Below are 16113 nucleotides of genomic sequence, written 5' to 3'. Positions count from 1 at the left end.
GGGGGGAAGGTCAAGGATCATGTGAAAAAATAAAAATTTTGAAATTGAAAATATTTTTTAAAATTGATGTCTTTCCCAAAAAAAAATGTAATTTGAAATTGAAGGAAAGTTATGGAAAATGTTTTTCTTAATTTTTGAAGGCAAGTCATTTTCCTTAATTTTGAGGAATATGAGTTGATTTGAAAAACATTTTCCAAAACTTTTACCCCAACCAAATATGGGAAAATTAAAAAACATTTTCCAGAAATGTTTTCCTTCGTACCAAACATACTCTTAACGTACTTTCCAATTGTTGCATGCTCTTATACTAGACATGTTCATTTAGCTATATATTTATATTTATATGTGTGAGAGATTTATAGGTCTGTCGATTGTCATCCTTCTTATAAAAACGTTAATGAAATTGCAACATAGCAATATAATGTTACACTTAAAACTTAAATTTTACCTATATATATTGTTTGAATTCTTTAACAATATTTATGAGTGTGTGTCAATCTTCTAGTTTATATTGGAAAATCCAACACAAATATAATAACAATTTTGAAAAGTCTAGGCAATTTAAGCTGGACAGTAAAGAGAAATCAGGGTCACATTAATAAAGCAAAATCCTAGTATCTTTAATTGAAATTTCTCTAATTACTCGGTTAGAAGTGAAAGTTGGAATATGGTCTTTGTTTTCCTTAAGCAAAAACTGCTCATTATATGTGATAAAGACTTAGTGCTAGCAGAGGCCGAGCCAAGATTATGAGATTTTTCAAACTATATCATAACATGATTTAATTTACATATAAAGAATAAAATAAAGGAAAAAAGTTAGAATAGTTAAATATTTTTTGTTGAAATAGGAAAAAACTTAGTTAATTCCAACTTGTTTGAGATTGAAAAACATGTTATTGATGTTATAAATATCAATGAGTTACTTGACTTGTAAAGCTACCAATATAGAGTACTAATATTTGACGAGAGATCCTATTACAATAGTCGTGATCATAATTTTAATAGAGTACTCCATAATACCTATATAATTTACTCTTAATATTTTTTTTGCAGAATATTTTATATATATTTAGCTCACTATCACTTGTTTTATTTTTGTTTTTGTTTTCCCTCTAAAAGGTAAAGGTGCATTACCATTTGAGTTATGACGATTCAGCAGCATACCTTCAGGCCGCGCAAAACCATGGGATTAACTTGAGATTAAAGTAGTGACCAAATCAAAAGTTTTAATAAATTAAACTTGTGTGGTGACATATCGGTCTTTTCACTTTATCTTATATATGCTTTATTTAAAATATCTTTAATTTTACTTTATTTGACATATTTTAATTTGATATGTGGATAAGAAAATAATGTAGAACTTTTAAATATTATAATTTAAAATTAAAAATATGTTAAATATATCAAAATATCTTTAATTTAGTAATGTTAAATTTGTTATTTGAAAAGTTAAAAATTAAATATTTCTAAAAAGAAAGGGAACATTCTTTTCAAGTGAGGTAGAAAAGGAAAGTAAACAGTGCTTCATGAAATTAATGTTTCAATTACTTGAATCCTTAAGAAAGGTCTATGAAACACATTGGAGAGAGAGAGGGAGAGAATACACATAAATTCAAAACAACAAATATATTATATATATATTGTGTAACTCTTATGTAGTAGGGGACAGAAAATCAAAGCTCGCATTTTACTATAAATTTTTGCAACTGTTTCTACAGGAAGAAAAGAGGGTCTCTAGCTTTATAGATGTTTTTTTTTTTTCATTTTAATTTAGTATAAAGTTAAAAAAAAAATTGAAACAAATAAAAAATCATATTTAAGGATCTTTTGGTTGAGAAGTAGGGTGAAGTTAAAAGTATATTTATACCCGAACACAATAATAATATTTATGTTTTAAAAGAATCATTAACTATTCATTAATATTAGATTCAGAACAAAAATGGTCAGGTGAGAGCTACTAAAATACAGTATATATATAATTATTACACCTTAGTTTCAACCAAAACGAGGTTAGCTGTATAAATTATTATCATCACTTCTTCATTTAAATTAAGGGTTATTTTAGGGTTTTCCATACATCATATCTTTATCTTTAGCTAGTATATGCATTAGCACCAATGATTTGTCGGTCTTTACTTTTTTTACATGTGATCTTACCTTTAGCTAACACTTATAATTACCTATATATACAATATTCATCTAATTATATTTAATAGTAGGAAATTTTGCATATCTTTGACTTGTAGTCTGACACTCCAACTAATCTGTATTGTATTTGTAATGGATAAGGTCAATCAAAAGTGAAGTTTCTTATTAAGAATTTGAAATCATACTGAATAAGGTCAATCAAGAATAAATTTTTTTATTAAAAATTTAAAATCGAAATCTCTAATTAATAAATTAAACGATTAACCTAATCCATTATTATGGTGATAACTTTTGCATAGTATGGTGCCTAAATATATTATACTGTAGAAGTTAGAGTAGGGTGGGTACGAAAATGGTGCATTCAGCAGTCAACTCAAATGGGACGTTCCATTTGACGAAAAGGGTGGGACCCATCGTATATGATTCCACGTGCATCCCTGTCATTCGTGTCGGGTACAGTAAATCCGTACCCGAATCATGTTGAGTAGTGGGCCCTACTGTTTTCGGATTTTTCTTCACCCAATCCAATTCATCATTCATGCAACTTTTTCGGGTTATTTCCATTTTTGTCCTTACTTTGTGTTGATTTTTATTTTTATATTAGAAATATATACTTGTAAAACAAATATATGACTTTTCTAAGAAATTTGATGCGAAAACACTGTAATGTAATTTTAAAAATGCTCATAAAATAGAAACAATAATAACAAACATGGAAAAAAAAACTATACAAGCGTAACACAAAAAAAGTAATTAAGAAGAATATCATTCTTATTTTAGACTTTAATATTTTTTATAATGTGAAATTGTGAACTCAAAGTTACTGTGAAACATGAATTGAATGATAAAGGACAGATATAGTAACTACTCAGGTATTAAGATTAATATATAATATTTATGTACAAGTAAAAGTAGTAAATTACTAGTCTTAATGGGTTGCCGGTCTATCCAATATTTTAATCAATATCGAATCGATAACCCAATAATTTTTTTTTACAAAACCATTAAAAATCATTAATTCATAATCAATAACAATAAATCAATAACACTTTTATCGTTTCGATTTATGGGTGGATTCAATTTTTGCACACCCCTAATTAGAGGTAAATAATTTGTTTGCTTAGTATAATTAATTTAACTTGACTTCAAACATAATACCTGTAAAATATCATATGCTACATAAAAATTTTACGTATATGTATTATGTCAAATAAAAAGAAGATTACATATTTATGTATTATGTCATTATATTTTATATTATTATGTATCTCAAGTTATGTCTCGAATTTTTAAAAAATTAAAATTCGACAGAAACAAATTTATTTGTGGTGTGATCATGATTTAAGATTCATAAGTAAATTTATATGTGTTGGGAGAATAATGATCATGATTTATAAATTTATAAATTATTGCTAATGTTTAACGAAGTAAAGTAATATTTCGTTTATAAGATCGACAGCCAATTAAGGTAGACAATAAATAACAAAAAAATCAAATTGAACTGAATTAATTTGATTTTTTGATTTGGTGTCAATTTTATTTTTTTAAAATCTAAATTTTTATTCGGTATTTGGTGTAGGAGTTTTCAAATTTCGACGCATCGAAGAATCGAACTTCTATTTAAAATAATAATAATAATATATATAGCAACAATTAAAAATAAAAAGTCAACTAACTATTAAATTATTAATGACCAAATCAAAGTAGCAACAAGTTTCAATTTCCAAGAGAAACCAAAACATATTCTTATCAATGTACGTTATGTAAGAGGAATCAGTCTCAATCCTTGTTTTTCTCGAAAAGTGATTGAAGACGCAATATTCTTAATAAAGATAAAATATAATTTTTTAATTAACATAATAAGTATTCTATAGCAAGACACATCATTCGTTAACATGCTTATAAAATTGAAGTATCCATACTTTGATTTTGTCCTACTTTATTTTTCGTTCTCATCGACAAAAATCAATTTAAAAATATAGAATTAAACCGAATCAGAGTAGAAAAAATTAAATTAAACTAAACCGAATGAATTTGATATACGATACATATTTCTTCAATACTGAAAAATTAAAGAACTAAATCGAAGAATCGAATGCTCATCCCCGCTAATTCCCCGATATTGGACCGTACAAAACGAGACCCACATAAAGCAAAGCAAAGCAAAGCCCACAGTTAGTCGCCAGCCCAAAAGGGGGGGTCGGGTCATACACTGAGATTCGTGGGCTCCATTTTCGCCTCATTCCACTTTGAGCGGTCCTCATTTTTTGGGAACTTCAATGCTCTCACAACAACAAATTAGTGGGACAAGTCACATATGTATTTTTTTTTATAAGATAAAGTTTAGAATTTACAAAATATTTAATGTTTAGTCACTTCGTATCCAACTTCAGATATGTGAATTTTAATCTTCACATTTCATATATATCGATTTGACGTTTAACTTACCTATAAATTGCATTTTTTGACTTATATATATATTGACTTTCAACAAAATTTAGTTTTAGATATAAAATTAAATTTGACCAATTCACTTTAAATATGAATATGTGAAGGTAACATCAACTAAATAAATAATGATACGTTTTAATAATTAAAATTAAATTTCTTATTTTAATAAAATGACTTCTAGATAAATTAAATAATATCATATAAATTAGGACGGGAAGAGTATGAAGTTACTATGGTGGTTGTGTTTGGTTGCTTGCTAGTTACTATTGTCATATATATACTGAGATGTAGGACTAGAGTAGTTAAGAAAGTACATTTTTTGTTCTATTTTAATTGAAATAGTTCATCAAAATTTAGTGTGTTCTGACTATTTCAACCACAATTTCATAGCAATAACTCTATGTATTACAGTACTCAGAATGAAAATATACATATTCAAAGGGTACACTATATTTACTGTTTTTTTTCTTTTCAAACACGTGTTTATAGTCCTGAACAAATTTAAATCTCAGCACAACAAAGATATTTATTGTTATTTACTGTGCTTTGAATTTGTTTCATTAGTTACAAAGGCAAATTTGGAGTATAATTTAATGATTTTAGAAGAGTGTGATTGTATCATGTGTATCTTATTTTAAAATATATTTATATATTATTGTCTATGTCGAAAATATTTAGTAGTTGAACTTATAGAATCCTACACAATTAGTAGGGTTTTGCAACTTGTTAGGAATAAAAGTCCATAAAGCATAGACACTAGAAAGTTTTGAAGTTCTCAAAATGGGTCATCTATCTACAAAAATTTTGGGCTTTTGTGAGGAAGGCCCAACTTAGAACAATGAGTTCGAAGTGACATTTAAAACTCATAAAAAAAAAAAAGACATTTAAAACATTGGAAAAATTACGATGTATTAATACATTTTTAAAAATAATTAATGATTTTAGCGATACTTTTTGTTTATTACCATTTATAGCAATATTGTGATAAAATCTGTAATATTTATTAAAAGTGAATTATGTATGCAATATATTTGAATTATAATTGTTTTTGAAATATATTTTGTTTATTTGGTAAAAAATTGTCACATTGTATTATAAGTGTATTAAAATGTGTGATAAATGTATTATCCATCATTAAAACTTGTATTATATTTGAATAATAAATTTATCTTTGTAATATGTATTAAACTTGTATTATAAATGAATTAAAAGTGGTCAAGTGAAAAAAAAGTTATTGCTATAAATATTAATTTTTTTTATTATAGTATATTTATGTAAGTTTCCCTTTTTAACATTCGGTCATACGTTAAATTGGTTGATTTTTAACTTTTTCTCTTTAACAATTGAAATTTAAATTGGTTGATTTTTAACTTTTTCTCTTTAACAATTGAAATTATGTCTAGTTGGCATAACTTAGTAGAACATTATGATACAAAAATATTAATATGTCCAGCAAAACAATTGTTTGTTATGAGGAGCATACATTAAAGAGTAATACAGAATATGGATAAAAATATAAGTTACCAGTATTTTAATGCCGATAAAAGTTTTAGAAGAAATGATTTAAATATTGTACAAATTTTGTAGGAATTTAGGAAAAGAATGCATAGGATATCAATGAGGGAACCAAAAAAAAGAATGAAGAAATTCAATCAACTTGTTACAATTCTCAATTCATAAACAAAAACTAGAAAGAAACTTTCACAAATTCAACATATATATAATATAATTACTAATTAATCATTGCTACCAATCATATCAACAATTCAAATTAAAATCGCGCTATTTTCATCATCGAATCTCATGTCTTCGAGGCTAGAATGAATTTGTTCATCTTGAACATACGATTCTTCAAAATCCATATCGAATAACAATCCGTACTGATCATCCTCTTGGCTGCACTCGGTCAGTCGAGTTGTTTCAAGATGATCTTTTACTAATAAATCAAACAAATGATGATGTATTATGTTTGAGTTTTGGATAATTTGATGGGGTGAGTTTTGGTATTTAATGTCACAATTCAATGAATGTTGGTTCATATAGATAGGAGATTGTGACACATTTGAAGAAGTGACAATTGCCTCACACTTGTTTTGTGAGCTAAGTTTGTTTGTACAATTGTTGTTGTTCTCACCTTTATTTTTGTAAAATACTCGACATAATACCCAATCTTCCTGTTCAATTATCACAAGAACAAGAAAGTTAAACAACATTATTTTAATAATTCCTCTTCTTCTTCTTTTTTTTGTCTTGTTTCTAACCAGGAGGTTTCTAAGAAATTTTCCGTAAAAGTTAGTTTATTTCGAGTAATTTAACATGTGAATAATATGGAAGCTCGTTATTCAATCCACAAATACTTTAACCTGTTTCAAAATCAATTATACTTGTTTTTTAATATTTTTGAAAAACTTCTTTCAACGACCTTATTTTCAAGATTTAAACATTGTACACATGTCTCCAAATATATTAAAATTATGAAAGATAACGTAAACTTATTTATAATTATAAATAGTTTGTGAATAATCATTAATTAGTATGTAATCGGATAACAACGATATTTACTTACCTTAAGGGGTATATGGGGATTTTCAAGTCGAAATTCATGCATGATCCAGTCTGTTTTAATGCCATTAGGAGCTCTATTCTTGTAAAAGACTAAAGTTTTTCTCATCCCAATAGCATTACTGGTTTGAGGATCGAGCACGATTCGATCCTTACCCGTAGCTTTCCAATAACCCGAAATTGTGGCCCGATTCGCCCAAAATCCAGTAGAGTACTTTCGATCTCGGAAGCTGAAGAAATACCATTCACTAGAGTTGAGCTTTGCCACCTCTAAATTTAATCAACAACATTTTCATCAAAATAAGATTTAATTATTACAAAATAATAAAAAATAGACAAGGGTTACGTTAAAGAACAAGTCAGATAAATTTAAACACTACTCCAATTCCCTTAGAGTGTTAGTTTTAACTCATTTCATGTTCATCGCGATAAAAAAGTCAAGGAATTAACTACGGAGACAAAATTCGTAGTTAAACCACAAAATGTCATACTAATCCCATTTAGATAAGAATTAACATAAATTATATAAAAATCTAATTAGCTAAAAGTTATTTAACCATGAATTAGCTAGAAAATTATCGAAAAATTCCGTAGATAATTCTATGTTTTTCTGACTTTTTCTAGTAGTGCATTTTAGTTTACTAACATAATCTTATTTATTAGATGTTTCTTGAGAATCGAGCACCGAAAAAATAAATAAAAATTTGTAAGATATAATTAGTATATAACTTGAAACAGTTAGGTATTTCGTCTTGAATTCTTAATGGGAACATTTATTCTGGGACTGCCATGGCTCACAATATATTACTACTATTTAAGACAAATTTGCATTTTAAAAGTAATTAACTCAGAGAATTAAGAAGAAGATAAAATTAATAAACATACCAGGAAGCTGCCATGGCTCACAAGTGTGAAGATCAATTTCCACTAAACTAAAATTAAGAACCAATCCTTTTTCATTAGCAGTTTTATTATAGAGATAATGACAAATTAACTCTTCATCACTGGGGCAAAATTTAAACCCAGGGGGAAGTGTAGCTCCAATTTCTCTTAAATCCATTTTTTTTATTTTTTTGATGATAAATAATAATAAAAAAAAGAGTTGAAGATATGTTCAACAATTTATCTTTTTGGGAGTTTGGAGAAAAAATGGGAGGAGAATATAAATAGTATTCAATTCATGTTTGATAAATTATCAATTTCAAAGGGACAAATGAGATTATTTATAAACAGAGAAGGAGTGTTGTTATTATTGGAACTTTCATTAAAAAGCCAATCTTACAAGAAATGTTCTATTTGTGGGCTTAAGTGAATAAAATAGTAATAACTTAATGCAAATTATTACTATAATAAGTCCAAATCATATTATTAATTATGTAGGGAAGAACCACCAAAATACTACTTTTAGCTAGAAGGGCTTTCTCAAAGTGTATCCAATATTTTGAAAGGACTATTATGAAAATTTAAATTTAAGATTGTTTTATCGAAAAAATAATTTCGAAAGAGTTTGTTTTATTTTTAAGGGTATTTTTGACTTTTAGGAGTCGCCACTTAATTTTGAGAAAATTAAGAAAACTTGTTTCCAAACAACTTAAACAGAAAAATCATTTTGGAAAATATTTTTTAGGGTTCGGGATTCTTATTAGCGTCTTAGGAAGGTGTAAGGCACCTAAGACACTCCGCTAACTACGGTTCTCCGGCGATTAACTTATTTGACTATATTAATTTGCTTTAGCAATCTTTTGTTATTTTGAACTTATTAGAATATTACTTAGATAATTTCTTACGAATTCTACAATGTTTATTATTTTAAGATTCTTGTTAGAGTTAAACTCTTTTAAACCTCAATTCTAAACAAACTTCAAATTTTTAAACATTTATCGTTTTAAAGCTTCAATTTTTAGTCTTTAGTTTGATAAAGCAAAAAGGCGTTCGAAGGGGTTTGGAGCTTTCTAACCTTCAACTAACGGCATTCGAGTAAAACAAATACGTAAGCAAGTAATAAAGAGAGAGAGAGAGAGAGAGAGAGAGAGAGAGATTCGGGTCCAAGTTTCGGATGCTGTTCGCCTTGGCCGAAACTCGAACCCACCCGCTTTTGGGTTTTTTAACCCATTTTTGTACCTGTCCTAATCTAAACATACAGATATAATTACGAGGAAATAAAAGAAGAAACAACAAGGGCTTATGCCCATTACAAATAAAATACAAAGGACATAAATAAATAAGAAATCTTCTAATCCATTCTTGATTCTTCTTCAATCCTCATGGAATTCGGACTTTCTACGCTTGCCCTTGACTCGACGAAGGAATTGAGCCTTCACGGCTCTTCCGGAATGTGAAAAGAAAGGGAATCCCGAAAATACGGGCTCACGAGGAGTTTTCACATGCCACAAAATAAAACAAAGGAATGAGTACATAATCAACTAACATAGATAAAGAAAATAAAATAAATAAGGCATGCATTGAATCACTTGAGGTTAATAGCATATTAATTAATAACCCAACATAGGAATAACAAAGTGGAGACGAAGAGTGCAACTTAAAGGAGAATTATCAAGCATACCCTTTCATTAATCATATAAACAAAACACGGATTGTTGAAGAAAAAGAAAAATTAAAAAAAAAAGAAAAAACAAAGAGATGGCGCAACGCATTAAGACTCATTTTGCTAACTTTTAAGGTGAGAGAGTAAGGCTGCACTTAAAGATGATTAAGATCCAACTAAATTGTTTTAACAAAGGACAACCACAACCACAACGAGGACTGCCTATTTTAGACAAGCCAGAAGAATGAAATAAAGTAGCAACTAATGGACAAAAGAGTTTAAATAGCAATGGGTATTAAATCCCTTCCCAACTTGAACTAGGAAGAGCAGATTGCAACTACTTGTAATCAACAAATGCTTGAGAAATCGAATGAGAACATAATAGAACAAACAAATCTTCATGTCACCTAATTTCAAAACTATACTTCATCTCACAAAAAACAGTGTTAATTCGTAAATAAAAGGTTGCAGGAAGACTCCAAAAGAAACAAAACAGCCAGGTCATGTTCTGTCCTCTGTCTCCATGGATATTCGAAGACGAGTAACTCGCACGATTGAAGATTAATAGCTACGCTTCATACATTAGTCCACGAAGCTAAACCCATTTGAAATCAAACAAACTTTAACATATATGGCAGTAATGAACCAAGGAAAGAACGAAAACATCCGACGAACCAGACGACAACCAATCTTAATATGCACCTTTGCGATTAAATGTTATTAAGGAACCAACGGCCATTATCGACACAAAAAAAAACAACGTATCATGCTGCCTATAGGCAGTCTAACAGGGCTGAAACGCCAATACTCAATCGAGGGAGAAGACAGAAATCAAGATGAAAGCCAAAAACAAAGCCAAAACAGAGAAACCAACAACGAATTTCAAACAGCTTCTGCACTACATCAAATCAACAGCAGCTAGGACCAACCTAAACACTAACGTACAAACAACGAGTACAACTAAGAGTCGAGGGTCAAGATGGATGTTACCTCTTTAAGTGCAGCGAACGGGGACGACGATGAGCTGGCGCGACACTATTCCACCACACGATCGCGAACGGACTTCCACCCTCAGACGGAATATCACTCCGAAGTTGGATTCGAGAAGCGACTCGACAGCAAACCCCAAACAACGAGGCGAAACAAGAAGAGAAAATGAAGGCCAGGCGGGATTCAGTGTCGTCTGCAAATTTCTTAACTCACGAGTTTTCACTGCTCCAAATTTTTTTAACTGAAAATTTTTTCCCAATCTCCAAAAACTCCAATCCAAAAATCTCTAACCATAAACTCTTTCAAAATAATGTCTTAATCAAAAATCCCAACCCAATTTCTAACTTCCCATTTTCTATTCACGAAAAAATCTAACCCCAATTCTGCCTTTCTGAAATTTTCTTGACAAAATCTCTAACCAGAAACTCTTTCAAAATAATGTCTTAATCAAAAATCCCAACCCAATTTCTCACTTCCCATTTTCTAAACCCGCTTTTTGGAGAAGGAAGGGGGTTTATATAGAAGAGGAAGAATCAGGGTTCTGGGGGAGAGGGCTGGCCGAGATTTTAGGCCCATTTCGAATTCAAAAACAAACCCTATCCGCATCTGAAGGAATATGCCACTTTGATGCCAAGATTGCAACGGATTGGAAGCAGGCGTGGAGGGTCGAGATGAGTTCGTAGTACTTGCGAGCGTCGTGGCGCAAATCCGCATCGCAAGGTTGAGCTTGCAGCCTTCCTTGCTGCCAGGCCTGCGCGTACGTACGCTTTGCAGAAGGAAACAGCTCCAAAGCCGTTGCACGGGTCGCGTGAGAGAGGAGGAGAGAGAGGGAGAGAGCGTGGGAGGGAGACGCGGGGTGGATTTGGGGAATTTTGTCGCGTTTTTCTGGGATTCGCGGCTGCTGGCTTTGTTCTTTTGCTGGGTTTTGTTTCCTGGGGAACGCGTGGGTGTTGGGTGAAGAGGAAGAAAGGGGAAAAAGGTCTGGGTCGGGTCGGCGGGTCAAGGGTTTGGGTCGGGTAGGATGGGTTGGGTATTTTAAATGTTTGGGCCGCTTGAGTGTTGGGTTGGGTTAAAAAAAAGGAATGTTGGGCCGAGAATTGAGATGAGTGTTGGGCCTGGGTTAATTTGTGGGTGGGAGAGGGATTTGAATGGAGGTAGGCTGAAATTAAAGGTGTTGGGTTTTTAAATTAAAGGGGGGTGTTGGGCCTCCGAATTGGGCTTAGGGAATTGAGAATAAAAGGGAATTTGTGTAAATGTCCCAAATGGGTTTAAGGATTTCACTAATAACTAAGTAGTCGGAATCAATATAAATTAATTAATGAGCTTCTTAATCTTAACAAAATAAAATAATTATTTTAATTGTAAAATTAGTTTAATAGAATACTTACTAAAATTAAAATATTTTTGAGATGGTTTTTGAATAATCATAAAATATACTAATTATATACGTAATTATGTAAAATATATATATTATCTAAAAGTTATAAGAAATGACAAAACTATTCAAAATAACGCAAACCTTTTTTTTCTTTTTCTTTTTTTTTTCTTTTCTTTTTTCTTATATAAAACTAATTATTTTAAGTTGCTTGGAAAATTTAAGAAGCTCATGAATCAATTCCTATCGGAGAGGGTCAAAATTGGGTGTCAACAAAGATTAAATTATTGATTTGAATTTTAGGTTTTTATTACTGCATTCGTTAAACTTCTAAAATTGGAGGTTAAAAATCAGATTTTATCTATTCAAATTGTGTTTCTTTATATTATATAAGTTATATATATTTCGATCTCTATCAAAGGTATTAAGATTGATTGAATTTGTTGATTTCATGCTATATAATCTATCACTATTAACTTTAACATACACATTTGTTTAATTATACAATATATATATATATATATATATATATATATATATAATGCTAAAAAAATTTAATTTCTAAACGGTTTAAATTTTCTATAAAAATTAAATATAAATTAATGAAAAAGAAGTCAAAAAAGTAATACCAATGACCACTTAAATATATGTTATCCAATTTTTATTTATCTCAAAAAAACAATAACAAAATAAATATATAAAATTTAAGTTCTTATATCACTGGGAGAGGTGTATCCAACCATCATCGTATTATATGATACTTTGAGTTGGATTCACATATGACACATCTATATTTAAATATTATTTTTAAAAATACAACTCTACTATTAATCTTAAAAGGAAAGTATATATTTACGTGAACTCGAAAAAATCCTAAAAACGTCATTAAAAATTCTAAGTTAATTTAAGATAAATTTTCCAAAAATAGAAACAAGTTCATATCGTGTGAGAGTCTAACAACTCATACAAGCTGTTACAATCAAATCATTTACAAACTCTCAAAATTCAAATCCAGATTATTTTTCTTATTTTGGAGTTACTGTATAGTTTATTTAGGGATCCCTTTTATTTATCATTATGAATCATTATATGTATAGTTATTTTTAACGTGATTTGATAGATTTGTCATCCAAAATCATTGCAAGTGTTCCGTGCACTTCTGAAACTAATATTAATATTTTTAGAATATTTTGCTTGGAGAAATTAATGATCATAGTATAATATATGCCATCCACGTAACCCCAAACATGATGGAAATAATAGATTAGCCCATAGATGTACTAATCACATATTTTTCATTTTTTTAATAACTATTTGACAAATAATCCTATGTTTTTTGTTGGTAATTTATAAATATTATAAATTACGATATAAAAAAATATTTTGAATAAATTAAAATATTAAATAATAATATAAAATTTTATAAGTTATTATAAACGTTAGATAATTATAAATTTTGTTAATAAGATTGATAAAATAAAATATTACATTCGAATCTACTAACGTTCAAAAGGATAATGTTCAAAGTTATAATTGAACAATTTAAAAAAGATAGATAATAACCTAAAAAAAGAAAAGAACATGCGTAGATCAATCGAGAGGATGCATCCTTTCATCTAACACATAGTAATATAATTCCTTCATTTCATATTGATCGTCCACGCCATCATAAAATTAATCAATAAATAAATTATTTTATCCTCATCACTAGTTCTTTTTGAAAGTTTATAGGAGTTTGTTAAGAGTTTATTAAAGAATAAAATTAGTAAACTATCTATTTTTATTTATGATTTTTTAAATATTTTATCCTCATCACTAGTTCTTTTTGAAAGTTTATAGGAGTTTGTTAGGAGTTTATTAAAGAATAAAATTAGTAAACTATCTATTTTTATTTATGATTTTTTAAAAAATGATGGACAACTAATATGAGAGAAGAAGGTAATAAAGTGAAGTAAAAATAACAAAAATGGTTTAAATTTTGGATTAATTATGGAAATTCCACCTTTTAGCTTACTTATTATCATTATCCCTCGTAAATTTTATAAATTTCCAAAATTCCTGATTTTCGTGCATCACATTAATGTATATCGCGCATTAAATTAATGTATCTCGTGCATCACATTAGTGTATCTCGCGCATCAGATTAGTGTATCATGTATAAAATGTACCTCGCGCATTAAATTAGTGTATCATGTATAAAATGTAATGTATCTTACTTAACGATTAATGTATCTCGTGCATTAGATTAATACATCAACGCTTACATTATCGTATCTGTTTTGAGGGGTTTTTTGTAATTATAAACTTTTAAGGGATAGATTATAATTTTACCTTAAAAGTATGTGATTTTTGTAAGTTGCCCAATTTTAGTTTACCAAAGGGAAAAGCAATTTAAGTACATTAATCACTCAAAATTTGGGAGAATTTTCTCAAACATCATTTTTCATTTTAAATGAAAGATTGTCTTGTTGGTTAAGGTAGCATCAATAATTACAAAAATAACGACAAACTATCAAGTGTCATTACATGGAATCATCCCACATCATAAATAATTAAGATTGTTTGTATGTACACAAAAATTAAGATTAGAAGATGACATTAGTGGACCCTAATCATACTAGTCTTTGTTAAAAGATTCAAAGAATATATGGACCTGAAAATTTCACTTTGCATGAATATATAGTGACTTTAATAATAAGGAAAAGGGAAAAAAGAAAATGAAGAAAAATGACTTCAATAATAATAAAGTGATAATGTTTTGTTGTTGGGATAAATGTGTTCGCATTAGGGTTATAATTGCAGTTTTGTTTTATTTTATCACATGATTTGAAAGTAGTAATAAAAAGGTTGGCTTTGTCTCAATATGAAAAATATATAAATCTTTTTTTTTTAACTTTTGAGATATATTCTTCGTATAATTAGAAATTACATGATTAAGCAAATATATATTAATTAATTAATTATTATATAGCTATAGTTTTTGTTAATTATCATTCGCAATCATTATTTAATGATAATTATATGGGTTGAGGTTTTGAATTTATATAATTTACACGTTTGTATAATCTGAAATTTGTATATTATAATTTTGTATAACTTTTATATAATATAATTTTGCATGATTTAATTTGTATAACTATTTAAAGTTCAGATGTTTGTGTTTGTATAAATTCATTTTTTCAAATTTATACAAACATAATTCAACTATTCAAATATATCTACGAATTATAATTATAGCGCATAATTAAATTTATTATAAAATTATTTTAAAACAAATACATTATTTAATTTAATCTGCTATAACAAATAACAAATAGTAGCGGAGCTACAAGTTTGTCTAAATAATGTTTCCCCAACTTTCATTTGATTCGGATTTTGTATTTGTGTTTAGAAATACAGTTAATATATATAAATAATTTATTAAAAAATAGTCATTTTTCTTTTCTGAAATCTTATATTCGTAATTTAAAATCTTAATTCGGTTATTAAATCAACAAATAATTTACCATTACCAAATAATGCTAATATTACTAAATTATCTTTTTTTTTCTTTTACTTTTTGCCTTTCTTCAATTATAATTTAAGTTAATTGAATAAATAAATATGCATTATATCTTCAATATATAAAGTTTAGACTCTTTCATGTATTTATTGCATTACAGAAAATCTATAATTTTAAAATAATTTATATCTACCAACTTCATTATGATAAAATACATGACCTTGCTATTTACTCCAGCTATTTTCCTCGATAGATCTTATAATCATATGATCAATTTATTTCAATTGTCTCATCAATCTTTATAGAAATGACCCAATCTTAATTTTTTGTCTATCACAACTGGCGTCTGCTAGGTACCACAAATAAGAGAAAAAATAATCAAAATAGTCATTATTGATCCGTTATTTAATTGAAGAATTTAATTATTTGTGTTTATGTACTAAGAGTCTTGGGCATTTGAGAGAAAATAATTATATGAAATCATTTTAGATGAAGTTACAGTTATGTTTAAACATACAATTTGGTTTTTTTTTTTTTATA

General features: G+C 28.3%; 2 protein-coding genes across 2 annotated transcripts in view; one reads left to right on the top strand and one right to left on the bottom strand.

Moving 5' to 3' along the window:
* The window catches only part of LOC107021580 (protein LIGHT-DEPENDENT SHORT HYPOCOTYLS 4-like), a 4291-nt gene extending 2994 nt beyond the window's left edge, over positions 1–1297 (top strand). Inside the window, exon 3 of the mRNA XM_015222269.2 lies at positions 1120–1297. Coding sequence (XP_015077755.1) covers positions 1120–1148 — 29 coding nt within the window. The 3' untranslated portion in view covers positions 1149–1297. The remainder of the gene's footprint in view (positions 1–1119) is intronic.
* Positions 1298–6246: 4949 nt separating this feature from the next.
* LOC107022712 (protein CUP-SHAPED COTYLEDON 3-like) lies at positions 6247–8407 on the bottom strand. Its single transcript, XM_015223306.2, has 3 exons — positions 8047–8407; positions 7166–7431; positions 6247–6773 (listed from the first exon to the last, which is right to left on the bottom strand). The coding sequence occupies exons 1-3, from the start codon at positions 8219–8221 to the stop codon at positions 6366–6368; spliced, it is 849 nt and encodes a 282-aa protein (XP_015078792.1). The 5' UTR covers positions 8222–8407; the 3' UTR covers positions 6247–6365.
* Positions 8408–16113: the final 7706 nt, after the last annotated feature.

This window comes from Solanum pennellii, chromosome 6 (genome assembly GCF_001406875.1).
Source record: "Solanum pennellii chromosome 6, SPENNV200".
Classification (NCBI taxonomy): Eukaryota; Viridiplantae; Streptophyta; class Magnoliopsida; order Solanales; family Solanaceae; genus Solanum; species Solanum pennellii.
This window is presented reverse-complemented; position numbering and strand designations above follow the sequence as displayed.